This window comes from Erinaceus europaeus, chromosome 3, assembly GCF_950295315.1.
Source record: "Erinaceus europaeus chromosome 3, mEriEur2.1, whole genome shotgun sequence".
Classification (NCBI taxonomy): domain Eukaryota; kingdom Metazoa; phylum Chordata; class Mammalia; order Eulipotyphla; family Erinaceidae; genus Erinaceus; species Erinaceus europaeus.
In genome coordinates this window covers 182,990,337-183,016,287 of record NC_080164.1, presented here as the reverse complement: position 1 = coordinate 183,016,287, position 25,951 = coordinate 182,990,337, and the positions used below count along the sequence as shown (strand labels likewise).

Here is a 25,951-nt window from a genome sequence, read left to right as displayed (position 1 = left end):
TCCTTCCTTCCTTCCTTCCTTCCTTCCTCCTTCCTTCCTTCCTTCCTTCCTTCCTCCTTCCTTCCTTCCTTCCTTCCTTCCTCCCTCCCTCCCTCCTTCCTTCCTTCCTTCCTCCTTCCTTCCTTCCTACCTTCCTCCCTCCCTCCTTCCTTCCTTCCTTCCTTCCTTCCTTCCTTCTTTCCTTCCTCCTTCCTTCCTTCCTCCCTCCCTCCCTCCCTCCTTCCTCCTTCCTTCCTTCCTTCCTTCCTTCCTCCCTCCCTCCCTCCCTCCCTCCCTCCCTCCTTCCTTCCTTCCTCCTTCCTTCCTTCCTCCTTCCTTCCTTCCTTCCTTCCTTCCTTCCTCCCTCCCTCCCTCCCTCCCTCCCTCCTTCCTCCCTCCCTCCCTCCCTCCTTCCTTCCTCCTTCCTTCCTTCCTCCTTCCTTCCTTCCTTCCTCCCTCCCTCCCTCCTTCCTTCCTTCCTCCCTCCCTCCCTCCTTCCTTCCTTCCTTCCTTCCTTCCTTCCTTCCTTCCTCCCTTCCTTTCTGAGAGGTACATTATTTTATTTTTTTCATATATTTTTAAACATTCTTATTTTATTTTTCTTTTTAAAAACTTTTCAATATATTTCATTTTTTCAGTTAGTTATTGGATAGAGACAGAGAGAAACTGAGAGCATGGGGAGATAGGGATGCCTGCTTCACGGCTTGTGGGGCTTCCCCCCTGCAGGTGGGAACTGGAGGCTTGAACCCGGGTCCCGGCACATGGTAATGTGTGTGCTCTACCGAGTGTACCACTGCCTGGTGGTGCCAGGGCCACTTCATAATTTATAACCCCCAAGGTTTCTATTGAAATGGCTCTCCTTGCAAGGCTGCTGGGGGTGGGGGGAGCCGTTCAGCTCAGTGTGTCAGAGCAGAGCCCCCACCTGCAGGGGGTAACAAGCAGTGGATCAGAGATACAGGTGTCTCTCTGTCTCTCTATCTCTCCCTTCCCCCTTGATTTCTCTCTGTCTCTATGCAGTAAATAAAATTAATAAGATACGGAGGGAGGAGTAAAGACCAGAGCTGAGGGGTGGCTCACCCATGCAGCACGTATTACCCTGCACAAGGATCCAGGTTCAAGCCCCCAGTCCCCACTTGCAGGGGGGAACTCAAGACCAGTGAAGCAGGTCTGCGGGTGTCTCTCTCTCCCTCTCTCTCTGTCTCCCCCTTCCCTCTCAAACTCTTTGTCTCTATTCATTAAAATAAATAAACAAACACACAGAAGAACAAGGTGGGAGGGGAGTTGTGAGGGGAGGTGTGCACTGTGCCCTCACACTGGACACCGCAGAGGGTCCCCAGACAGGTGTCCCCACTGACCTTCCGAGAACCTTCCCGATGGGCTTGACCATCAGCGTCCCCACGAGCCCCCCGATGGCGAAGATGGACACGGTCAGTGACCAGAGCAGAGTGAGGGTGTTGGCGTCCATGGGCTGTCCGTGCCGGCCTTGCCACGACGCGTTGTAGAAGGCCTTGATGTCCTGCAAAGGGACCACCAACCAGCCTTGTCGCCCCTGTGCCGAGCCCACCGCCCTCTGTTTGCTGGGGCTCTGAGCTGTGCCCAGTGAGGGAGAGGAGGGAAAGGAAAGGGTTGAGGGGAGGGAAGGGGAGAGGGGAGGAGGAGGGGAGGGAGGAGGAGGGAAGGGAAGAGGGGAAGGGAGGGACAGGAGGGGAAACTGAAGAGGGGAAAGAAGATGGGGAAAATGTCAGAGAAGAAACAGAGGGAGAGGCAGAAAGGAGAGGGGAGTTGTCTCTGTCCTTTCTGCTCCTTTTGCCTGCAGACTTGAGCTGCTCTTGCAATAAAGCCCCCCCTGGCTGAGGAGGTGCCTCAGAGGGAGGAGCACAGAACTCAGGGCATGTGAGGCCCTGAGTTCGATCCCCAGACTGGCACATGCCAGTGGGATGCCCTGGTTCTCTCTGTGTCTGTCATTAATGAGTAGATTAAATATATATATTTTAAATATCTAATTAATTTATCTTGGATAGAAACAGAGGGAAATTGAGAGGAGGGGGGAGAGAGAGAGGGAGAGAGAGAAACACCTGCAACACAGCTCGTGAAACTTCCCCACTGCAGGTGGCGAGTGGGGGCTTGAACCGGGTCCTTGTGCATGGTAATGTGTGTGCTCAGTAATAAACAAAACAAAACAAAACAAAACAAAAAGTCTAGGGGCCAGGCAGTGATGCACCTGGTTGAGTGCACAGTTTCTGTGTGCAAGGGCCAGGGACTCAAACCCCACCGGCAGGAGAGAAGCTTCGTAAATGATGGGGCAAGGCTGCAGGCCTCTCTTTCTTGTTATTGTTTAAAATTTATTTGTATTTATGAGAGAAAGAGACTAGAGCACCCCCCCACACACACACATACTCCAACATAAGCTGTGCCAAGGTTGAACCCGGGACCTTGTGTGTGCAAGTCCTGCTCTCTGCCCACAGAACACATTTCCACCCCTCTCCCTGTCCCTGGAGACAGAGAAGCGAAAGGAGAAAGGAAGAAGAAGCCAGCCTGTCTCTGAGAACCACGGTGGTTATGCTGAGGGTATGGGACCACCAATAAAAAATGCTAGACTGTAATCCACTAAGCCACACAGTGTCTTCCTGTCACAGCTTGCTTCTTCCCCTTTATAGGCACACACTCTGAGCTTGTTAAAAAGCCTGGAGTCTGCTTCTTTTTGGATTCTTTTTTTTTTTCTTTTAATTTTAACACAGCTCTGGTTTATAGTATAGGGGATTGAACCTGCGACCTTGGAGTCTCAGGCAAGAGAGTTTGCATAACCATTATGTTATCTCCCCCACCCTCTAATTTTACTTTAAAAAATTTTTATTTGGGATGGATTTAGTGGTTTACAGTATAGTATTTTTTATTGGTGATTTAATGATCTCTCTCTCTTTATTTTACTTTTTTATTGCCAGTAGGATTATCTCTGGGACTTGGTGCCGGCACTACAAATCCACCACTTTTGATGCCCATTTCCCCCACTTTCTCTCTTATCATCTAGGACAGAGATACTGAGAGGAGAGAGGGAGATAGAGAGGGAGAGAGACAGAGAGACACCTGCAACCCTGCTTCACCACTCATGAAGCTTTCCCCTTGCAGGTGGGGACTGGGGGCTTGAACCCTGGTCTTTGGGCATGGTAATGTGAGTGCAATTTGATGCACCACTGACCACCTCCTTCTCTCCCTCTCTACTTCTCCTTCCCCAATAAAAAATAATAAGATATTTAAGAATCTAAACTCTTGATTTGAACTGTGGTTGTGGGTGGATGAATGAATGAATGAATGAATGAATGAATGAATGAATGAATGAACGGCAAGATGCCTCCTTCTACCTGTTCCCACGGGCTCTGCCTGGACTTCCTCTTCCCACCAGTTTCCTGTAATTCTAGGTGCAAGTATTCACATGGCTCTTTGCCCCAAAGCCCAGGGTGCAAAGGTCCCTTGGCTTACATGAGAGTTTCTGCTGAACTCTCCAGGTGAAGCTGGATCCCCAACGCCCAGCTCTCTCTTCAAGACCCACCCGGACCCACAGACAGAGGACAGAACAGGGACAGACACAGTCCAAACCACTGGGTGCTGCCAGAGTTTGGGGGAAGCCATCCTGGCCCCCTGCCTTCAAACTGTCTTTAGCATCAAAATAATTGTTGATGTTGTTATTGTCTCCAGGGTTATCACTGGGGCTTGGTGCAGTTCCACGAATCCACCTTTCCTGGTAGCCAGTTTTCCTCCTCCCGTTTTTACTTTATTTTGTAGGACAAGGAGAAGGGGACATAGAGAGGGAGAGAGACAGAAGACACCTGCAGAGCTGCTTCACCACTCATGCAAGTTCCCCACTTGCCAGTGGGGAGCAGGGTCTCGAACCCAGGTCTTTGCACATAGTGATAGTTATGATCAAGTGGGTTTGCTACCACCTGGTCTTTCTCTCCTTTCTCTCATTTCTCCCTCCCTCCCTCCCTCCCTCCCTCCCTTCCTTCCTCCTTCCCTCCTTTTCTCCCTTCCTCCCTCCCTCCCTTCCTTCCTTCCTTCCTTCCTTCCTTCCTTCCTTCCTTCCTTCCTTCCTGTCTTTCTTTAATTTTGATAGGACAGAGAGAAATTGAGAGGGAAGGGGAGATAGAGAGGGAGAGAGACAGAGAGACACCTGCAGCCCTGCTTCACCTCCTGAAGCTTCTGCCCTGCAGGTGAGGAGTGGTTTGGCTTTAATTTTTTTTTTTTTTCCAAGTGAACTTTCACAGGACTCCAAAGTGTAAATGAATTAACAAAGAGAACTGGAGCACAGTGACCCAGGCACATGAGTCCTCCGGGCCCCTGGGAACCCCACTCCCCTAGTCTCACAGCCTCAGCCCTCCAGTGGCCTCCTTATAGGGATATTTGTCCTCAAACTGGGCAAAGCCTGAATTTCTTTGGGGGTGCTGTTCTCTGCTGCCCTGACCTTCTCCCAACACAGCTCAGCACCAACCCCACGGGTCTCGCATTTTTGCAAATGCTTTAGCTCCTGTCTTCCCTCCATCTTGCCACAATCACTTCCTCCAGGAAGTCCTCCTTCACACCCTTTCCACCTCCCCCCAGGGATGAGGGTTAGTCAGGTAGAAGCCAGCACCCCTGCAGTTACCACAGCTCCTCAAATTTTATTGGATAGGACAGAGAGAAATCGAGAGGGGAGGGGGAGAGGGAGAGGGAGAGAGAAAGACAGACACCTGTAGACCTGCTTCATCTCTTGAGAAGCTTCCCCCTTGCAGTAGGGAGCAGGGCCTTGAACCCAGGTCCTTGAGCATGGCAACATGCACATTCAACCAGGTGCACCACCATCCTGCTCTGACATGTACATTTTGAAGATGTTGTGCCCCTCCCTGTACCTGCAAGACATAGGCACACAGTCCTGCAAACTAACTTATTTTGTTTTTTTAACAATTAAAAAAATTTAAAAGATAGATAGATAGGACCTGCAGCCCTCCTTCACCACTTGTGAAACCTCCCCCGCTGCAGGTGAGGACGGGGGGGGGGCTTGAACCTGGGTCCTTGTGCACTGTAATATATGCACTTAACCAGGTGTGCCACCACCCAGCCCTTCCCCACCCCCTACCTCTAGCCCCCCTAAGTTGTCACCATGTCACCTTTAATAAGGGCCCATCTCCTGCTGGAGGGAGGCAGCTGGACTCTCTCTGCGCTCAAAGCCAGGCCTGGAAGGTCCGAGGTGGGTGGCACCACCAGCTTTCTGCCTTTGGAAGTACTCACCGCTGCGGGTGCGTTCACCACGGAGAGGTTGTAGCCGTAGAGGAAGGAGGAGCCGAAGGCGCCCGTGAGCGAAGCCACAACCAGAGAGCAGGTCCAGTCCTGAGGACACGGGGCCAGCGGTCAGACCTCCCCAGCCAGGGCAGGGAAACTGAGGCACAGAGCTGTTCCTGGTGCCGTCAGGGCCTGGGTCAGTGCCCACTGCCCACTGCCTCTCAGCTGCTAGAGACACCTTCTCTTTCTCTCTCCCTCTCTCTCCTTGTCCCTTCTCACTCTCTCTCTCTCTCTCTCTCTCTCTCCTCTCTTTCTTCTTCTTTTTTTAACCAGAGCACTGTTCAACTCTGGCTTATGGTGGTGTGGGGGACTGAACCTGGGATTTTGGAACCACAGGCATGAGAGTCTGTTTGCCTAACAATTATGCTGTCTACCCTCTACCCTCCTCTCTCTCTTCAATCTCCCCTCTCTCCTCTTTCCCTTTCCTCTCTCCTCTCTCCCTCTCCCTCTCATTCCTCTCCAGGACCTGGTCTACAGCCTACAGTACGTGTACCCGGGACTAAGAACCCTCACACAGAGCCCCATGGGGCTCAGCCAGGTGACAGGACACTCAGCCCTGCTCCTCACCCCCTCTGAGGATACCACAGCCAGGAGGGGACTAGAGACAGGAGCTTGGGGGCCCCCTGGGTACCAGCGGAGCCCCGGCAGGGTGTGGGGGCCCGAGGGGCTCCGAATGAGGTGGCCCAGGGTGTAGGACACCCCCTAGACGGAGGGGACCTGGGTGCTCTTGGGAGAGGCTATCCCCATCATTGTGTGGGCTGTGAGTACTGTGCATGTGTGTCCATGAAGGAACACGCATGCACATGTGTGTGTTAGCATGCATGTCTTCCTGTGCTTACAGGTGTGTGCCTGTACTGAAAGCCTGTGTTTGAGGGAGTGTGTGCATGTGTGAGTGTGTGTCTCCGTGTATGTGAGCCCTGCAGGTGTGGCATATACATGTGTGTGCCTACACTGTCCTTGCTGCACGGTTCCTGGGTTCCCCCCTCTCCTGGCCCCAACCTGACTCTCTGCCTGCACCTGTCTCAGGGGTGAGAAAAGCAGGTGACACTGCCCAAGTAACTCCCTGCTCCCCTCCGAACCCACCCGCCAGGGGGGTGAGGGAGGAGGGACACCCTAGCTCTTCGAGGCAATGTCCCTCCTCAGCCACAGCTGACACCCAGTGTGACCACAGCCAGCCTGACCTGTGGCTCAGAGCAACCCCCACAGCCAAGGACGCTCAGGGACCCAGGGCTCAGAGCCTCTGCCCTCGGGGACCGGCCTCTGGGGCTGTCACATGCTGCCACCACACACACCGCCAGCCCATACCCTCTGGGGACAGAGGCTGCCGCTCCCTTTACCTTTCTCCTGCTCCCCCCTGAGGGCCCTGTCTCCCTGCAGGCCCCCTCGGGTGGCCCCTGGCTGCTGGGACTGAGGGGAAGGGCCTCCTCGCTTAGCTCCAGGGGATCCATGGTGGGTCCAGCTGCGGGTGGCTCTCTGAAGTGGCCCAGCACCCCCGGCCTGGGCCAGGGCATCTCCCCAAGGAGGCAGAGTCCACGCTGGGAGGTGGGTCATGGAACGCCCTGGCAGGAAGTGTGGCAATTGGCCTTTTCTGAACAGGAAGTGGGGTGACGTTTTTTTTTTTTTTTTTTTTTTTTTCTCTCTTTCTGGAGTTATAACAGCAATTGGCAGGCCCTGTGGTCAGGGAGCTGGCCCGCCTGGGATCTCTTTGGTTTTTTATTTAATTTAAATTTTTTTATTTGACCTCCTAACAAGGCCAGTATGTGAGTATGTGGGTAGGGTGGATGGGGGTGTGTGTGTTTGGAGGCACTGGCTGGAGTCCAGGGCCAGTCTCCTTAGTGACCAGGACACATCAGAAAGGCCACTGACTGCAACCTGGAGCAAATCAGAAGGCGCAGAGCTGGACAGAGAGCTCAGACCTGGGGCACACAAGGTCCTGGGCTCGGCTCTGGTTTTCTCACTCCTGCAAATCACTATCTATGTATGTATATTTCATGGAATAAGATTTTGTTGTGGAATTATTGTATAACGATCATGTAAAAAGAAAGTGACATGATCTGTTCTATCTTTGTTTGTTTTGTTTTGTTTTCAGTGTTGGAGAGAGAGAGAGAGAGATTTCTGTGAAGATTTGTGGAAGCCGAATGTTTGTGCCCTGATGGTCATACTATGTAAAAGAGAAGAACCAATCACTCCATAAGGATGCTGTACACCTTATTTTCTCCTCCAGGTAAAAAGCATTAGAGAGTTAGGCTGCCATCAGGGACGTCATCTTAAACCCTCCTCTTAACTCTCCAGGACCTTGCTCTCACCATAAAGCAGAAATGGTAGGGACTGCCCCAGTTTCTGAAGGAAGGCTGGGTCAGCCCACTCTGCCACTCGAGGAAGATGGGTCCTGAAATGAGCGCAGCCTAGGATGTTCCCAGCTGTGACCCTGGACTGTGATCTCAGACTGACAGGGACTTGGAGGTTACATAGACTTTTGTGTTAAACATGACTAGACACGGGCCCTGGGTCAGGTGGATGGGGTAAACAGTTGATTTTATTCATAAATTTTCTTCAAGATTAGGAGCTACTCTTGGCTTGAATGCATCTTTCTAGCCCTTTTCTCTACTCTGACACCATCTTCTCAGACAATATTTTTTGTTCAGTTCCATGGCCCTTAGGAACATGCCTAGAATGGACTTTCTAGCTTCTCTCCACTCAAAGACCCCTGTCCTCATCTGTTCTGTTCCTAATATTTGGTTCCTGTTCATTAATCATTTTGTCCCACTTTATATCATGCCACCTTTCAGACAGCAAGTTGCAGATGCTGACATGACTCCATCCTGACTTCCCTAAGCAGATGATCTCACCCATGTGTGCTGGAATGTCCCTTTCTCAGAGCCCCTGCCCCACTAGGAAAAGACAGAAACAGCCTGGGGGTGTGGATCCACCTGCCAACACCCGAGTCCAGTGGAGAAGCAATGACAGAAGCCACAACTCCCACCTTCTGCATCCTCAAAATAATTTCGATCCATGCTCCCAGTGGGGGAGAAATGATAGGAGGGAGATGTCCAGAGGGCTCAGAACTCCAATTCTATCAGAACCCAGAGAGAAAGAGGAAAAAGGGGACATTTGGATGTAGTAGTAGGTGTAGGTGTGTGACATGGAAATGAAGAGAAGATTTTTTTTTATATTTTTTATAAATATAAAATATAAAAAGGCCGGGGTGGGGGTATAGCATAATGGTTATGTAAAGAGACTCTCATGCCTGAGGCTCTAAAGTCCCAGGTTCAATCCCCCACACCACCATAAGCCAGAGCTGAGGAGTGCTCTGGTTTAAAAAAAAAACAAAAAACAAGGCCAACTCTGCCACTCAAGGAAGCCGGGTCCTGCAGTGAGTGCAGCCTGGAATGTTCCCAGCTGTGACCACAGAATGGGAGCTCAGACCTACAGGGATGCACAGGTTACATGGGCTCCTGTGCTGAATATGGACCCCAGATCAGATCGATGGGGTTTACAGTTAACAATATTTATATAATTTCCCCATGTTTGGGAGATACTCTCTGCCCTGATCCAGCTTTCTAGTCCAATTTCTAACCCTGACACCGTTTCCCCAGTCAATACCTTTAGCCCACCTGCATGTTAGCTGCTGGGCTCAGGCAAAAATTAGTAAAGCCACGGGCCCCTTGGAATGTACCTAAAATAGACCTACTAGCCTTTTCCAACATGAAGACTCCCAAATCTCATCTGCTCTATTCTTACCTTTAGGTTCCTGATTATTAAACAATTTGTTCTGCTTTTTATCTTAATGCTTTTCAGCCACCAAGTTGCAGATGCTACCATGACGCCAAACTGACTTCCCTGGGCAGACGACCCAGGGAAGTACTGATGTGTCCTGCAGTCTCCCCTCCCCAGAGCCCTGCCCCACTAGGGAAAGACAGAAACAGGCTGGGGGTGCGGAGCCACCTTCCAACACCCATGTCCAGTAGAGAAGCAATGACAGAAGCCAGAACTCCCACCTTCTGCTCCCCATAATGGTCCTGGGTCCAAGCTCCCAGAGGGATAAGGAATAGGAAAGCTTCCAATGGAGGGGATGAGATATGGAACTCTGGTGGTAGGAATTGTGTGGAATTGTACCCTTCTTATCTTACGGTCTTGTCGATCACTACTAAGTCAATAAAAAGGCCAAATATATAAAAATATAGACAGTTAGTTGCAGAAATAATAGTCAACCATATCTGAAACCTTAGGAGAACTGCTGTAGCTTCCGATGGAGGGATTAGGGACCCAGAACTCTGGTGGTGGAAACAGTGGATATATAACCCTGTTATATTGTTAACAGTGGAATATAACCCTGTTATATTGTACTTTGTAAATCAGTGTTAAATCACTAATAAGACTAAACAAAGAGAGTTTGGTTGCTGTCTAGTCTACATATATATGCACCTGTAGACCCCAAAACACTACTATCGGTCAAGGACTGAGACTCAGCCTTTCTGTTGCTTTCCCAGGATTGGTGGGACTGGAAACAAAAAGCCACAACGTATTTGCTGGGAAAGTGCACAGACTTGCAGCAAAATGTCCGTTTTTATACCACCACCCCCTGAAAAATAAATAGAAAGCAAAGGTGCCCAAAAGCCAGCCCGCCCTCTCCTTGGAAACACCCCGGAGCAGCCCAAGTGGAGCCTCCAGTCTGTGAAGAGAGACCTGGGTCTAGGAAAAGAGAGTCCCTGCCAACTCACCTTGGAGTGAGAGCTATGGAGCGCCCCCACCCCCCAGGTGCTGGGGATGTAGTTTCAGGTGCAGGTGGGACCCCACCCCCGGAGGAGAGGCCTTCAGTACCCCCGCTGGTTCCTTAGGAAGTGCAGGAGCCAGTCAGCTCAGGGAACTGGATTTTCTAGAATTGATTTTTCTAGAAGGCTGGTGAGCCGGCCCTCTCCCTTTCACAGAACATTGATTCCAAACAGGGAAACCCCACATTACATCACCATGGCTAAGCCACACCCTCCCCATTCCAACACTTCCCCCTCTTCTTCTAACAACCTGGGAAAGCAAAGAGAGGTGGTCTGAGACAGACTGGAGCTCAATCACAGTAGGCTTCCTTGAAGAGGTGATTCCTGAGCAGGATTTTAGGGATGAAGAAGAGGGAGGTGGGGCAGGCAAGTCAGGAAGGGTGTGCTATGGAAGGGTGCAGAGCTAGGACACTCCACAAGTGCTGGGTACCTGGCACAGCAAGGACTCAGTATGGACAGGCCTAAGTGGGTCAGTTTAAGGGGGTCCAGGTGGAGCAGGGCTGTGGGGTCTCTTCTCTCTCAGCACCAGGCACAGCACCCAGGGAGCCCCATGGAGGGTGGGCAGGACTGTGGGGTGTCTCCTCTCTCAGCACCCTGCACAGCATCCAGGGAGCCCATGGAGGGTGGGCAGGGCTGTGGGGTTTCTCCTCTCTCAGCACCCTGCACAGCATCCAGGGAGCCCATGGAGGGTGGGCAGGGCTGTGGTACTCCTCCTTTCTCCTCCCCCCTTTCTCTCTCTCCGTAGAAAAATGAGAAGTCTAGTTGACAGGAGGCCACTCAGCAGTGGAATTAGACATCAGGCCCAGCATAAAATAAAAAAGAACATTTATTGTCTTGGAAAGATGCTTATATTCATTTTTCTCTGACAAAAATAGACAGAGGAGACAAGACAGAAGAGAGAGATGCAGACAGAGAAAGGTCTGCCCAGTGTGGGCCCAATCTGGCTCTGGTTTAAATGCAGGGTTCAAGGAGAGAATCTCTCTAAGTGTAGAGGGCTTCCTGGAGAAGGGGGTCTTGTGTGAGGTATCTTCTCGAAGGTGGTAACATCATCACCTTCAACATCAATGATCCTGGCTCAGAAATGGACTTGGGATTGGATGCCCCCTTCCCCCAGTCTGCAGGGCAGCCAGCACCTGAGCTCCTTAGTAAGAGACCCTTCACCTGAGGATTCCTGGGGGCTGGGGCGGGTCTTGCTTCTGTCCCTGCTCACTCCCCTGCCTGGCCTCACCTCAGCCCTCCCACCCCGTCGTCCCTTGACGCAGCTGGCCACAGATGGCAATGACCCCGGAGAGAAGCAGGACTGACCGATTTCTTTTTCACCCCTTGGTTTTCTTTGCTTTCCTCAGGCTTTGTGTCACTGAGCTTCATGGCTTGTGAATGAGATGGGCGACCTGGTGCTTTCTGTTCCTGAGAAGGAATTAAAAAAAGGGAAGACATTAGAGTCTGCTGGCCACGACATCACCTTGGAGACATCCCCACTCTGGTCCTGGCCCTGCCTCCTGACTCCTCTGTGCCCTCAGTTTCACCATCTGCCAAGTATGGCCGCCTGCTCTCCCCATTTTGTTCATCACACTCCACTCCAGAGCACTCTTTGAGGAGGGCGCTTTGCATGAGGGGTGCCTGTTGGAAATATGAGACTTCCTGCCCCTGGGCTGTGAGGAGACCAGAGAGGGCAGATGCAGACAAAGTGCCTGTCGGTCTCCCCATCAGGTAGGAGACTACCCCCAGACCCACAGTCCCAGTCTCCCCTAAAGCAGCCAAGAAAGGCGTACAGACACAGGGTTTAGATGAAATCTGTGATTGTCATAGTAGCCATTATTATTATTATTATTACTATTACCATTACTATTACATAAGCAAAGTGGCATTCACAATACGGGAAAAGAAATCTCTTGAGAGAGTTTGAATAATTTTTGGTCTGTCTTTAGGATGAAGATTTATGTGGCCCTGAAGAACTTACATTAAAGACAAGCCAGACACGTAGCTCAACAGGTAAATGCTGTGCCCTCACACACTTGAAATATTGCAACCAGAGGGAGCACCCTTCACAGCACCCAGGGAGCCCATGGACGGTGAGCAGGGATGTGGGGGTCTCTCCTCTCTCAGCACCCTGCACAAAACCCAGGGAGCCCATGGAGGGTGGGCAGGGCTGTGGGTCTCTCCTCTCTCAGCACCAGGCATAGCACCCAGGGAGCCCATGGAGGGTGGGCAGGGCTGTGGGGTGTCTCCTCTCTCAGCACCAGGCACAGTACCCAGGGAGCCCATGGAGGGTGGGCAGGGCTGTGGGGTATCTCCTCTCTCAGCACCCTGCACAGCACCCAGGGAGCCCATAGAGGGTGGGCAGGGCTGTGGGGTCTCTCCTCTTTCAGCACCCTGCACAGCACCCAGGGAGCCCATGGAGGGTGGGCAGGACTGTGGAGTCTCTCCTCTCTCAGCACCAGGCACAGCACCCAGAGAGCCCATGGAGGGTGGGCAGGGCTGTGGGTCTCTCCTCTCTCAGCACCAGGCACAGCACCCAGGGAGCCCATGGAGGGTGGGCAGGGCTGTGGGGTCTCTCGTCTCTCAGAACCAGGCACAGCACCCAGGGAGCCCCATGGAGGGTGGGCAGGGCTGTGGGGTCTCTCCTCTCTCAGCACCCTGCACAGCACTAAGTGAGCCCCATGGAGGGTGGGCAGGACTGTGGGGTCTCTCCTCTCTCAGCACCAGGCACAGCACCCAGGGAGCCCATGGAGGGTGGGCAGGACTGTGGGGTCTCTCCTCTCTCAGCACCCTGCACAGCACCCAGGGAGCCCATGGAGGGTGGGCAGGGCTGTGGGGTCTCTCCTCTCTCAGCACCAGGCACAGCACCCAGAGAGCCCATGGAGGGTGGGCAGGGCTGTGGGGTCTCTCCTCTCTCAGCACCCTGCACAGCACTAAGTGAGCCCCATGGAGGGTGGGCAGGACTGTGGGGTCTCTCCTCTCTCAGCACCAGGCACAGCACCCAGGGAGCCCATGGAGGGTGGGCAGGGCTGTGGGGTCTCTCCTCTCTCAGCACCCTGCACAGCACCCAGGGAGCCCATGGAGGGTGGGCAGGGCTGTGGGGTCTCTCCTCTCTCAGCACCAGGCACAGCACCCAGGGAGCCCATGGAGGGTGGGCAGGGCTGTGGGGTCTCTCCTCTCTCAGCACCAGGCACAGCACCCAGGGAGCCCCATGGAGGGTGGGCAGGGCTGTGGGGTCTCTCCTCTCTCAGCACCCTGCACAACACCCAGGGAGCCCATGGAGGGTGGGCAGGGCTGTGGGTCTCTCCTCTCTCAGCACCAGGCACAGCACCCAGGGAGCCCATGGAGGGTGGGCAGGGCTGTGGGGTCTCTCCTCTCTCAGCACCCTGCACAGCACCCAGGGAGCCCATGGAGGGTGGGCAGGGCTGTGGGGTGTCTCCTCTCTCAGCACCAGGCACAGTACCCAGGGAGCCCATGGAGGGTGGGCAGGGCTGTGGGGTATCTCCTCTCTCAGCACCCTGCACAGCACCCAGGGAGCCCATAGAGGGTGGGCAGGGCTGTGGGGTCTCTCCTCTTTCAGCACCCTGCACAGCACCCAGGGAGCCCATGGAGGGTGGGCAGGACTGTGGGGTCTCTCCTCTCTCAGCACCAGGCACAGCACCCAGAGAGCCCATGGAGGGTGGGCAGGGCTGTGGGTCTCTCCTCTCTCAGCACCAGGCACAGCACCCAGGGAGCCCATGGAGGGTGGGCAGGGCTGTGGGGTCTCTCCTCTCTCAGCACCCTGTACAGCACCCAGGGAGCCCATGGAGGGGGCAGGGCTGTGGGGTCTCTCGTCTCTCAGCACCAGGCACAGCACCCAGGGAGCCCCATGGAGGGTGGGCAGGGCTGTGGGGTCTCTCCTCTCTCAGCACCCTGCACAGCACTAAGTGAGCCCCATGGAGGGTGGGCAGGACTGTGGGGTCTCTCCTCTCTCAGCACCAGGCACAGCACCCAGGGAGCCCATGGAGGGTGGGCAGGGCTGTGGGGTCTCTCGTCTCTCAGCACCAGGCACAGCACCCAGAGAGCCCATGGAGGGTGGGCAGGGCTGTGGGGTCTCTCCTCTCTCAGCACCCTGCACAGCACTAAGTGAGCCCCATGGAGGGTGGGCAGGACTGTGGGGTCTCTCCTCTCTCAGCACCAGGCACAGCACCCAGGGAGCCCATGGAGGGTGGGCAGGGCTGTGGGGTCTCTCCTCTCTCAGCACCCTGCACAGCACCCAGGGAGCCCATGGAGGGTGGGCAGGGCTGTGGGGTCTCTCCTCTCTCAGCACCAGGCACAGCACCCAGGGAGCCCATGGAGGGTGGGCAGGGCTGTGGGGTCTCTCCTCTCTCAGCACCAGGCACAGCACCCAGGGAGCCCCATGGAGGGTGGGCAGGGCTGTGGGGTCTCTCCTCTCTCAGCACCCTGCACAGCACCCAGGGAGCCCATGGAGGGTGGGCAGGGCTGTGGGGTCTCTCCCCTCTCAGCACCAGGCACAACACCCAGGGAGCCCATGGAAGGTGGGCAGGGCTGTGGGGTCTCTCCTCTCTCAGCACCCTGCACAGCACCCAGGGAGCCCTATGGAGGGTGGGCAGGGCTGTGGGGTCTCTCCTCTCTCAGCACCCTGCACGGCACCCAGGGAGCCCCATGGAGGGTGGGCAGGGCTGTGGGGTCTCTCCTCTCTCAGCACCCTGCACAGCACCCCATGAGCCCATGGAAGGTGGGCAGGGCTGTGGGGTCTCTCCTCTCTCAGCACCCTGCACAGCACCCAGGGAGCCCATGGAGGGTGGGCAGGGCTGTGGGGTCTCTCCTCTCTCAGCACCCTGCACAGCACCCAGGGAGCCCATGGAGGGTGGGCAGGGCTTTGGGGTCACTCCTCTCTCAGCACCAGGCACAGCACCCAGGGAGCCCATGGAGGGTGGGCAGGGCTGTGGGGTCTCTCCTCTCTCAGCACCAGGCACAGCACCCAGGGAGCCCATGGAGGGTGGGCAGGGCTGTGGGGTCTCTCCTCTCTCAGCACCAGGCACAGCACCCCGTGAGCCCATGGAGGGTGGGCAGGGCTGTGGGGTCTCTCCTCTCTCAGCACCAGGCACAGCACCCAGGTAGCCCATGGAGGGTGGGCAGGGCTGTGGGGTCTCTCCTCTCTCAGCACCCTGCACAGCACCCAGGGAGCCCATGGAGGGTGGGCAGGGCTGTGGGGTCTCTCCTCTCTCAGCACCCTGCACAGCACCCAGGGAGCCCATGGAGGGTGGGCAGGGCTGTGGGGTCTCTCCTCTCTCAGCACCAGGCACAGCACCCAGGGAGCCCATGGAGGGTGGGCAGGGCTGTGGGGTCTCTCCTCTGTCAGCACCAGGCACAGCACCCAGGGAGCCCATGGAGGGTGGGCAGGGCTGTGGGGTCTCTCCTCTCTCAGCACCAGGCACAGCACCCAGGGAGCTCCAGAGAGGGTGATATGGCTGTGGTACTCCTCCTTTCTCCCCCCCCCCCATTCTCTCTCTCTCCGTGGGAAAATGAGAAGTCCAGTTGTCAGGAGCCCATTCAGCAGTGGAATTAGACAGCAGCCCAGCATAAAATAGAAAAGAATTTTTATTATCTTGGAAAGATGCTTATATTCATGTTTTCTGACAAAAATAGGAAGCTTCATGAAAATATATATGACAGTGAACACTAATAATAGGTCGACTTTGGTCCCAGGAGACAACTCCCCATGAGTCACTCACGCGGTGAACCTGTGAACCTCGGGGCTGAAAATGCTCTCCAGCCTGTCAGCCAAGAGCAGGAGGTGCAGGCAGAGTGACAGGAGCAAGGCCAGAAGCGTGAGAACCAGGGCCAGCCCTGGCTTTGACAACCAGCATGGCGGGTGTGTCTGCTTAGCTGTCAGGTGAGAATCTCTGGTAGGTTCTCTCAGCTCTGCTGACCAGGCTGGAGATATACTGGCGCACAGAGCTGCAGCCAAGGCAGCGGGTCACAGCCTGGGAAAGGAAGCACTTAGAAAGTGGTGAGGGTTGGGGAGACACACAGTGGTTCTGCAAACAGACTTTAGTGCCTGAAATTCTGAGGTCCCAGGTTCAGTCCCCAGAACCAACATCAGCCAGAGCTGAGCAGGGCTCTGGTCTTACTTTCTATGTCTCTTTCTCTCTGTATCTCTCATTAAAAAAAAACAGTAAATAAGGGCTGGGGAGACAGCATATTGGTTCTGCAAAAGACTTTCCTGCCTGAGACTCTGAGATCACAGGTTCAATCCCCAGCACCACCATTGGCCAGAGCTCAGCAGGCCTCTGGTCAGTCTCTCTCTTGTTAAAATAAAAATAAAATAAAATACATTTTTAGCTTCATAAGTCTGCCACCAGATTCCAGATGCCAACCAGACTTCCCAGGGCAGATAACCTCACCAATGTGTCCTGGAACCTCCCCTCCCCAGATCCCTGCCCCTCTAGGGAAAGAAAGAGACAAGGTGGGAATATGGATCGACCTGTCAACACCCATGTTCAGTGGGGAAGCAATTACAGAAGCCAGACCTTCCACCTTCTGCATCCCACAATGACCCTGGGTCCATACTCCCAGAGGGATAAAGAATAGGAAAGCTATCAGGGCGGGGATGGGATATGGATTTCTGGTGGTGGGAATTGTGTGGAATTGTACCCCTCTTATTCTGTGGTCTTATCAATATTTCCATTTTATAAATAAAGATTTAAAAGAGAAAGAAAGAAGAGTATTATGTCTTTAACATTTCTTTTTAAATTTTCCTTATTTATTGGATAGAAACAGCTAGAAGTTGGGAGGATAGAAGATATATATATAGAAAGAGTGACAGAGAGACACCTGTACCCTTGCTTCATTGTTTATGAAGTTTCCTTCTGCAAGTGGGGACTGGGGGCTTGAACCCAGGCTCTTACACATTATAATATGTGCACCCAACCAAGAGTGTTGTACCTGAGGTGCTTGTGTGCTACCCAGGCAAGTCAGTCATTACTACATATGTGGTCTGGGCTGTAGGTGGAAGAGATAGTTAACTCAGAGGTGTTACGGGGGGTTAGAATAGAGAAGGGGGGACGGAGAGACAGAGAAGAGAGGTTTCCTAAATGATTTCAGTTTGGGAAGAAGAGATGGGAAAGGAAAATGCAAAAGGAAACAGAGCATGTACTAGAAATGGAGGGAGGACCTGGAGAGTGTGGACAGTTTAGATGTATGAAGCTGGGCTCAGGGCTCCGGGCTCAGGACCCAGGGCTCAGGAGTCAGGGGCTTAGGGCTCAGGGCTCAGGACCCAGGGCTCAGGACTCAGGGGCTCAGGACTCAGGAGTCAGGGGCTCAGGAGTCAGGGGCTCAGGGCTCAGGGCTCAGGGCTCAGGGGCTCAGGACTCAGGGCTCAGGGCTCAGGGTTCAGGGCTCAGGGCTCAGGGCTCAGGAGTCAGGGGCTCAGGGCTCAGGGCTCAGGGCTCAGGGCTCAGGGGCTCAGGGCTCAGGGCTCAGGGGCTCAGGGCTCAGGACTCAGGGCTCAGGGGCTTAGGAGTCAGGGGCTCAGGGCTCAGGGCTCAGGGCTCAGGGGCTCAGGGCTCAGGGCTCAGGGGTTCAGGGCTCAGGGGCTCAGGAGTCAGGGGCTCAGGGCTCAGGGCTCAGGGCTCAGGAGTCAGGGGCTCAGGGCTCAGGGCTCAGGAGTCAGGGGCTCAGGGCTCAGGAGTCAGGGGCTCAGGATTCAGGGGCTCAGGGCTCAGGGCTCAGGAGTCAGGGGCTCAGGATTCAGGGCTCAGGGCTCAGGAGTCAGGGGCTCAGGATTCAGGGGCTCAGGGCTCAGGGACTTAGGGCTCAGGAGTCAGGGGCTCGGGGCTCAGGGCTCAGTAGTCAGGGGTTTAGATCTCAGCGGTCAGGGGCTTAGGGGTCAGGGCTCAGTGCTCAAGGTTCCGGGCTCAGGAGTCATGGGCTTAGGGTTCAAGGCTTACCTCTCAGGGCTCAGGGCTCAGGACTCAAGGCTCAGGGCTCTGGGCTCCGGGCTCCAGGCTCAGGGGCTCAGTGCTCAGGATTCAGCACTCAGGATTCAGGGTCTAGGACTCAGTACTCAGTACTCAGGGCTCAGGTCTTAGCTCTCAGGGCTTAGGGCTCAGAACTCAAGGCTCAGGGGCTCAGGGCTCAGGGCTTAGGGTTCAGGCATGTGGCTTGGGTAGACGGATTGAAGATCATCCAGAACAGGTGATGACCTGGAGGCCTCTATGGTGGGGTGGGGGGAGTGATGGAAGTCTGAGTGCAGTGTGGTGGGGACATCAGAGAAGGAACCTTTTGAGCAATTTCTTCCTAGGACATCAGTAGGTGTGGAATCAGTGTCCAGCCAGGACTGCAGACTTGGAAATGAGAAAGGGGGGAGGGCTTCTGCCCAGGGTATCTGTGTTCTCTGTGAGGCAGGTGGCTGAATGCTCGGTGACAGAGAGGAGTAAGGAAGGGGGCACAAGGTCCTGCTGGGGCTCATATTGGGGTTCAGGAGAAAGAGATAGACTGCATCTAGTCGAGTGCATTTACTACAGTATGCAAGGACCTGGGCTCGAGCCCCTGTTCCCCACTACGAAGGTGAAACATGAGCAGTGAAGCAGGTCGGCAGGACTCTATCTCTCTCCTTGTCTCCCCCTTTTCAAATTCTCTCTGGCTGATCAAATAAAGTAAGAGATCAATAAATGAAGACGTCTGTGTGATAAGAGTGAGTGGGTGCACAGGTGTGGGTGAGGGAGGCTAGAGCCCCCTTCAGCACACGCAGCGCTGAAAAGCAGATTCGATGCCTCTTGCTTGCAAGGCCTGTGCGCTACCCACCCAGCCACCTTCCTGCCTCTCCCCGTCTCTTCCGGCTGCATTAGCAATACCAGAAAGGGCTGTGAGTCAAACCGAATGTTCCACTGGTGCCTGCTAGGGTGTCTGTGCCTTCTTGAGAATCTAGGCTGCCACTGTGCCCTGTGGAAGAGGTGGCAGGGTCCCAGGACCCAGCTGCCAGCCTCCAGCAGCCGTGGGTTGATACTGGCCTGAGACCCCCCCCCTCCTCTGCTGCATCTGGGCTTCAATGTCTGCAGAATCGCCTGCCTTGCCCTTCCTGCTGTTACTCCTGACAATAATAATAAGACCTTCCTGGGCACCATGTGCCAAGCAAGATGTTCAGGTGCCTGGAGTGAAGCCAGCAAGCACCGGGGGAGGATCTTTACCCACCTAATCAGAGGCCTGGGGGCAGCGGGAGTGTGAGCCCTGGTAGGTGGGCAGCTCAAAGCAAGACCCTCCTGTGTTGGGTGGATGGCCAAGGCAGGGCACAGAAAGACACCTGGGTGGGTGTGTCCTGCAGGTGGCAGGCAGTGCTGAGGACTTGTTCTCCCAGTTCTGGCTCATGTCCATGGGGCAGCTCTCTGGAAAAGCCTGCATGATCTCCCTGGGGCATCGGTCCCTATCACACCGGGCAGAGCCCAGGGGCCCCCAGCCAGTGCTGTTGGGTACCTCCCAGTCAAGTGCGACTCATATACTGGGTCCCCAGGCCCTATTGAATTTGCATCTGCTGTGACTTCATCCTTAATCCTCAGGGCTAAGAAGCTGTGAGACATGGAATTGGGATGGAAGACAGCATATTGGATCTACAAACACCTTTCCTGCCTTAGGGCTCTCCCAGGGTCCATCCCCAGCATCTCTGTCAGCCAGAGCTGAGCAGGGCTCTGGTCTCTCTCTGTCTCTCTCTCTCTCTTTCTAATTTCTCTTTTTGTATCTGTCTCATTAAAATATAAAAAAAGAGAGATGAAATTTTATTCCTATAAGCTTGTAACCATTATTAAATCACTGATGAAAATAATAGTAAAAGAGAGAGAGTGCAGGAGGGGAGGAAGGGAAGAGAACTGCAGTCTGAAATAATAAGCGTAGCTGTAATCTCTCACAACCCATTTCATTTTCATATTCGTAGTTGTCAGACACCACACTACGGGCTTTCTGGGCATCTCACTCAATCTCCTCCAAGATGATCTGCTGGCTCCTGGGCTCTCCAGTCCCCTGGGACAGTCGCTTTACAAGAGTTTCCCTGATTCTTAAACCCATCCCCCGTACCCATCCCCCATCCCCCCCAGCAGCTCTAGGCTGTGGGCAGAACAAACATACCTGCTCAGCGGAGAACCCCAGGCCAGTCCAGTCTAAAGAGCAAGCAGGGCAGCATTCATAGAGAGAGGCTCCCCCAGATCAGATAGCAGGCTGGGAGTTGTGAAAGAAAACAGCTTAATGATTAAGCGACATCCAGCTGTTACCCTAAACACTCGGAGATGCCCATCTTGATAAATGTTTAACCCTGGACTCTCTCCCGGAGGGCTGCCTGGCTCCTTAAAAACGTGCCCAGATGTGAGTCAGCAGGAGCTGGGCTGGGAGATGGAGGTGGAGGTGTGCCATTGTGGGCAGCTGGGGAAAGGTGGCTCTCGGGTCTGTCTCTCTCTTTCTTTCTCTCTCTCCCTCTCTCTCTCTCTCTCTCCTCTCAGGTTCCAGTCCCCTCCCCTTTCACTGAGGATGGGCCCCTCTTGGAACCAGTGTTCTTGGCTAGGAGTGGGTTAAGTGAGGCAGCAGACAAAAGTCTGGGGGAAGAGTCTGTTGAGCTATTTATTGTTTTGTTGAGTTTCTTATCCTTCCTTCCTTCCTTCCTTCCTTCCTTCCTTCCTTCCTTCCTTCCTTCCTTTCTTTCTATCCCTCCCTATCTCTTCTCTCTCCTTCCTTCCCTTTCTTTTCTCTCCTTTCTTTCTCTACCTCTTTCTTTCTTTCTCTCTTTCTCTCTCTCTCTCTTTCTTTCTCCTCAATTTATTGTCACCAGGGTTATCTCTGAGGCTTGGTGCCTACATGATAAATCCACTACTATTAGCAGCATTATTGATTTATTTTTACAGAGACTAAGAAATTGAGATCAAAGAGGGAGACACACACACAGAGAGAGAGACCTGCAGCCCTGCTTCACCACTCTCGAAGCTTCCTCCTTGCAGGTGGGAAGAGGGGCTTGAACCTGGGTCCTTGCATATGGTAATATGTGCATTCTCTACTGGGTCTGCCCCCACCGGGTCCCTGAGTGGTTCCATTTCTTTGTGAACTTTTGATATTAATCAAAGAAGTTGTGGTTAGCTATACAATGAAACACTACTCTGCATTAGAAAGGGTGAAAGTGTATCACTCAGTAAAAAAATGAATGGTAGTGGTGGGAATTGTGTTGAGTGAAATTCATCCAGGGGTGAGAGACAACTATGGCTTGGCATTCCTCATGTGTGGACTACCAATGGCTAAAGTAAAAGAATGAGAGAGAGAGAGAGAGAGAGAGAGAGAGAGAGAGAGGAAGAAAGAGAGAACCAAACTGCCTTTTGGGATCCTTGAGGATTAAGGTGGTTCCAGGGTGTCGGGACTACACAGCACATAGGGGAAGGGTGAGGTGACTCACACACACTGCATGGACCTCAAAAGACACCAAAATCTTGTACCTTGTCTAACATGGTGAAGACACACAGGGGCTGGGCTGTAGCTCAGTGGGAAGAACACACATGCTAGCGTGTACAAGGAGCCAGGTTCAAGCCCCCTGGTCCCCACCTGCAGGGGGAAGCTTCACGAGTGGTGAAGCAGGGCTGCAGGTGCCTCTCTGCCTCTCTCCTCTCTCTCTCTCCCCTTCCCCTCTTAATTTCTCTGCCTCTATTCAATAAATAATATAAGGTAGAATTATAAATAAAAAAGAGGGGGGCAGGTGGTGGCACACCTAGTTAAACACACATTACCATGCACAAAGACCCAGGTTCAAATCAAGCCTCTGATCTCCACGTGAAGCTTCATGAGCAGTGAAACAAGTACTGCAGGTGTCTCTCTGTCTCTCTCCCTCTCTATCTCCTCACCACCTCTCAATTTCTCTCTGTCCAAGCAAATAAAGAAAAAATAAGAGGGAAAATGGTTGCTGGGAATGTTGGCAAATAAATAAATAAATAAAAAAGTAATAAACACACACACACACACACAGAGTCTTAGAGAAGAACACAATGAAATAAAGTTGACCAAATGCTAAGAAGCAAAAGAACAGGCAGAAGAGGAAGAGGACCCCACGCGTGGAGGGACAGGCAAAAGCCGCCAAGTGCCAGAGCCCTGATCTCCGCCATGGCGGTTTGATGGCTGTCACCTGTGCTCCTGGACCCTCGGGCCTGCAATGCTGCCCTCATGGTACCCCCACCCCCACTTCTGGGGATCCCGAGATGGACAGAGAGCCAGAGGTGCAGATAACCATGGAGGCAAAGGATGAGAGCAAGGTCAGTTCTGCAGCCTAGAGTAAGATCCAAACTCATCCTGGGCGGAGGAGGCAGCACAGTGGTTCTGCAAACTGACTTTCATGTCTGAGGCCCCAAAGGTCCCAGGTTCAATCCCTAGCACCATCATAAGCCAGAACCTAGCAGGGCTCTGATCTTTCTCTCTGTGTCTCTTTCATAAAAATAAATAAAAAATGGGGGGCTAGGTGGTGGTGCACCCGGTTTGGTGCACACATTACCATGCCTGAGGACCCGGGTTCAAGCCCCTGGACTTAATGCATAATACTGAATAGTTTACAGTGAAATGTTAAACAGTCAAAGGTAGGAACAAAGGCTCACTAGGCCCCTGCTATGTGCCTTGCACTGGGTCACACGGCCTCGTAGGATGCTATGGGCAGACACCAAGTGTTCACTATTTGCATTTTACTGGTGAGCAGATTGGCTCCTGTCCTCCTTTCTACTTCTCTCTGTCTCTAGCAAACAAATAAATAACATCGATACAAATAAAATGGACATCGAGTGTGAATGTAAACAGATTTAGCCACTGTGGTAAATAGCATGGTGCTTTCTCAAACTGTAAACATGACATTACTGGAACTTCCGCTCCTGGGCATACCTCCCCAAGGGAACGGAAACAGTGTTGCAATGGCATGCCTGTGTGGGAATGTTCTAGCAGTGCATGTCACTAAAGGCAAGAGGTGGGCACAGCCCAGGCATCTGCTACCACAACAGACTGGGTCTCAGGTGAGTTTATTAAAGAATGAGAGCGCATTACCATGTGCAAGGATCCAGGTTTGAGCCCCCCCCCCCCCCGGTCCTGCCCGCAGTGGGGAAGTTTCATGAATGGTGGAGCAGTGCTACAGGTGTTTCTCTCCCTCTCCATCTTTCCCTCCCCTCTAGATCTCTCTCTGTCATGTCGAATAAAAAGAAATGGGAGGGGACCAAAAGGGAAAAGTAGCCACTGGGAATGGTGCATTCATCCATCACTTATTGTGCAGGCACCAAGCCCCAGAGATAACCTTGTGGAAATGAATGAATGAATGAATGAATACATAGAATTTGACTGGGGAGTGGAGCCTGGGCACAGCCTTCTTAGATAGTTGGGGAGAAGTGCTTTCTTCTGTGGCTCTCCTGTAGGGATTGTACATTGGGTGCTGAGGAGAGGACGCTGTGGCTGAAGTCTAAGAAATGCTTCAATGGAGGAACAGACACTTTCTTAGAGCTCAGTGTTATTGAAACGTTGATAGAGGCAAGCTCACCGTATCTTCCTGCTCATTTGCTCCTTTAGCCCAACTCCACCTCTACCTGGAAGCCTCCCCTGGTTCTGTCTCTTTTGCCAACAACAGGGAGGTTCCAGAAGTGGTTTTTTCCCATGACCGGCTCATACTCATTCCTATGTTCATAGCTGCCCTATTCAAAATAGCTAAGGAGTGGGAGGCAGCCCAAGTGGCCATCCACAGATGATCAGATGAAGAGGTTATGGGGCATATAGTCAACAAGTGCTGCTCTAAGATTAAAAAAAAAAAAGATGCTATTGTGTCCTTCAAAAGGGGCAAAAGGGGTGGAACTGGAGGTGGTGATGCTTAGTGACATGAGTAAAGGGGAAGAAAGACAGCTCCGGATGGTTTTACTCAGATGTGGAATCTGGAGATCTGATGCACACAGACTAGCAAAAGGAGAAGGAAAAAGAGGAGGAGGAGAAGGAGGGATAGGCGGGAGAGGGGGGGAGAAGGAAGAGGAGGAGGGAGAGGAGGAAATGGAAGAGGAGGAGGAGGACAAAGAGGAGGGCAAAGTCTTTCTTTAAGCCTTTGTGAGAACTATGGTGTCTATCGTTGGGAGGGAGGGGGAGACACAGGGCTTCGCTGGTGGGTGTGACGTGGAGCTAGGCCCTGTTATCTTACAATATTGTAAACTGTTATGAAATCACCAATCACAATGTGAAAGTAGATGGATATTTAATTAAAAAAAAAAGAGATGATATTGTGTCCTTTGGGACAAAAATGGATGGAACTGGGAGTGACTGTGCTTAGTGATGGAAGGAGGTAAAGATGTCTTTTTAGATATCTTTCTTCCTTCCTTCACAGGACAGGTCGATGTGGAGAAATGAGGCCCATGAACTTGAAAGAAGAGGGGTAGCCAAACAGAGGCCTCTAAGACTTTGTGAGAATGGTGGTGGTGTGTGTGGTGTGTGGTGTGTGTGTGTGTGTGTGTGTGTGTGTGTGTGTGTGAATTGGGGTCATGTGGTACAGAGCTCTGGTGGTGGGTGTGGTGTGAAACTATAACACTTGATCTTGCAAAGTACTACTATTATTATTATTTTTAATTTATTGGGAGATTAATGGTTTACAGTTGTCAGTAAAATACAATATTGTGTACATGCGTAACATTTCCCAGTTTTCCATATAACAGCACAACCCCCTCTAGGTCCTCCTCTGCCATCCTGTTCCAGGACCTGAACCTTCCCTCCCACCCCAGAGTCTTTTACTTTGGTGCAGGACACCAACTCCAGTCCAAGTTCTGCTTAATGTTTTCCCTTCTGATGCAAAGTAATATCATATCTCCAATTAAAAAAATAAAAATAAACTCATGTCAAAGTGGTACCAGTTCCAAGGAAAACTCAGCAAGTCCTGATGACCTAGGTAGGCATATACCAGTCATTAAGGAACAGCGACTGGTGGGAGGAGATAGCACAGTGGTTCTGCAAAAAGACTTTCACGTCTGGGGGTCGAGTGGTGGTGCAGTGAGTTAAGCTCACATAGCGCAAAGCTCAAGGACCGGCGTAAGGATCCTGGTTCGAGCCCCCGTCTCCCCACCTGCAGGGAGGTCGATTCACAAGAAGTGAAGCAGGTCTGCAGGTGTCTGTCTTTCTCTGCCCCTCTCTGTGTTCCCCTCCTCTCTCCATTTCTCTCTGTCCTGTCCAACAACAACATCAATGGCAACAATAAGGGCAACAAAAATGGGAAAAAATGGCCTCCAGGAGCAGTGGATTCATAGTGCAGTGATAACCCAGAGGCAAAGAGAAAAATAAAGACTTTTATGCCCAAGGCTCCAAAGTCTCAGGTTCAATCCCCCACACCACCATAAGCCAGAGCTGAGCAGTGCTCTGGTTAAAAACAAAAACCAAACCAAAACAAAATATGGAAACAGCAACAGTAAAAATGATAAAAGTGGGAAGGGACAATTTAGGGAAAGAAAGAAAACAAACAGATGAGACTCTTGCAAACCTTAAATTAAAAATGATTTTGGGAGTTGGGCGGTAGCGCAGCAGGTTAAGCGCACGTGGCGCAAAGCACAAGGACCGGCTTAAGGATCCCAGTTTGAGGCCCTGGCTCCCCACCTGCAGGGAGAGTTGCTTCACAAGCGGTGAAGCAGGTCTGCAGGTGTCTGTCTTTCTCTCCCCTTCTCTGTCTTCCCCTCTTCTCTGGATTTCTCTCTGTCCTATTCAACAACAATGACATCAATAACAACAGTAATAATAACCACAACAACTATAAAACAACCAGGGCAACAAAAGGGGGAAGAAATGGCTTCCAGGAGCAGTGGCTCCATAGTGCAGGCACCGAGCCCCAGCAATAACCCTGGAGGCAAAAAAAAAATTAAAAAATTAAAAACAATTTCAAGACACTGAGTTCCTGAGGA

General features: G+C 52.7%; 1 protein-coding gene across 1 annotated transcript in view; it reads right to left on the bottom strand.

The window, feature by feature from the left end:
• The window catches only part of SLC2A9 (solute carrier family 2 member 9), an 84,051-nt gene that overhangs the window by 34,464 nt on the left and 23,636 nt on the right, over positions 1 to 25,951 (bottom strand). Inside the window, exons 2-4 of the mRNA XM_060188468.1 lie at positions 11,367 to 11,468; positions 5,239 to 5,337; positions 1,335 to 1,495 (exon numbers count right to left, since the gene is read on the bottom strand). Coding sequence (XP_060044451.1) covers positions 1,335 to 1,495; positions 5,239 to 5,337; positions 11,367 to 11,468 — 362 coding nt within the window. The remainder of the gene's footprint in view (positions 1 to 1,334; positions 1,496 to 5,238; positions 5,338 to 11,366; positions 11,469 to 25,951) is intronic.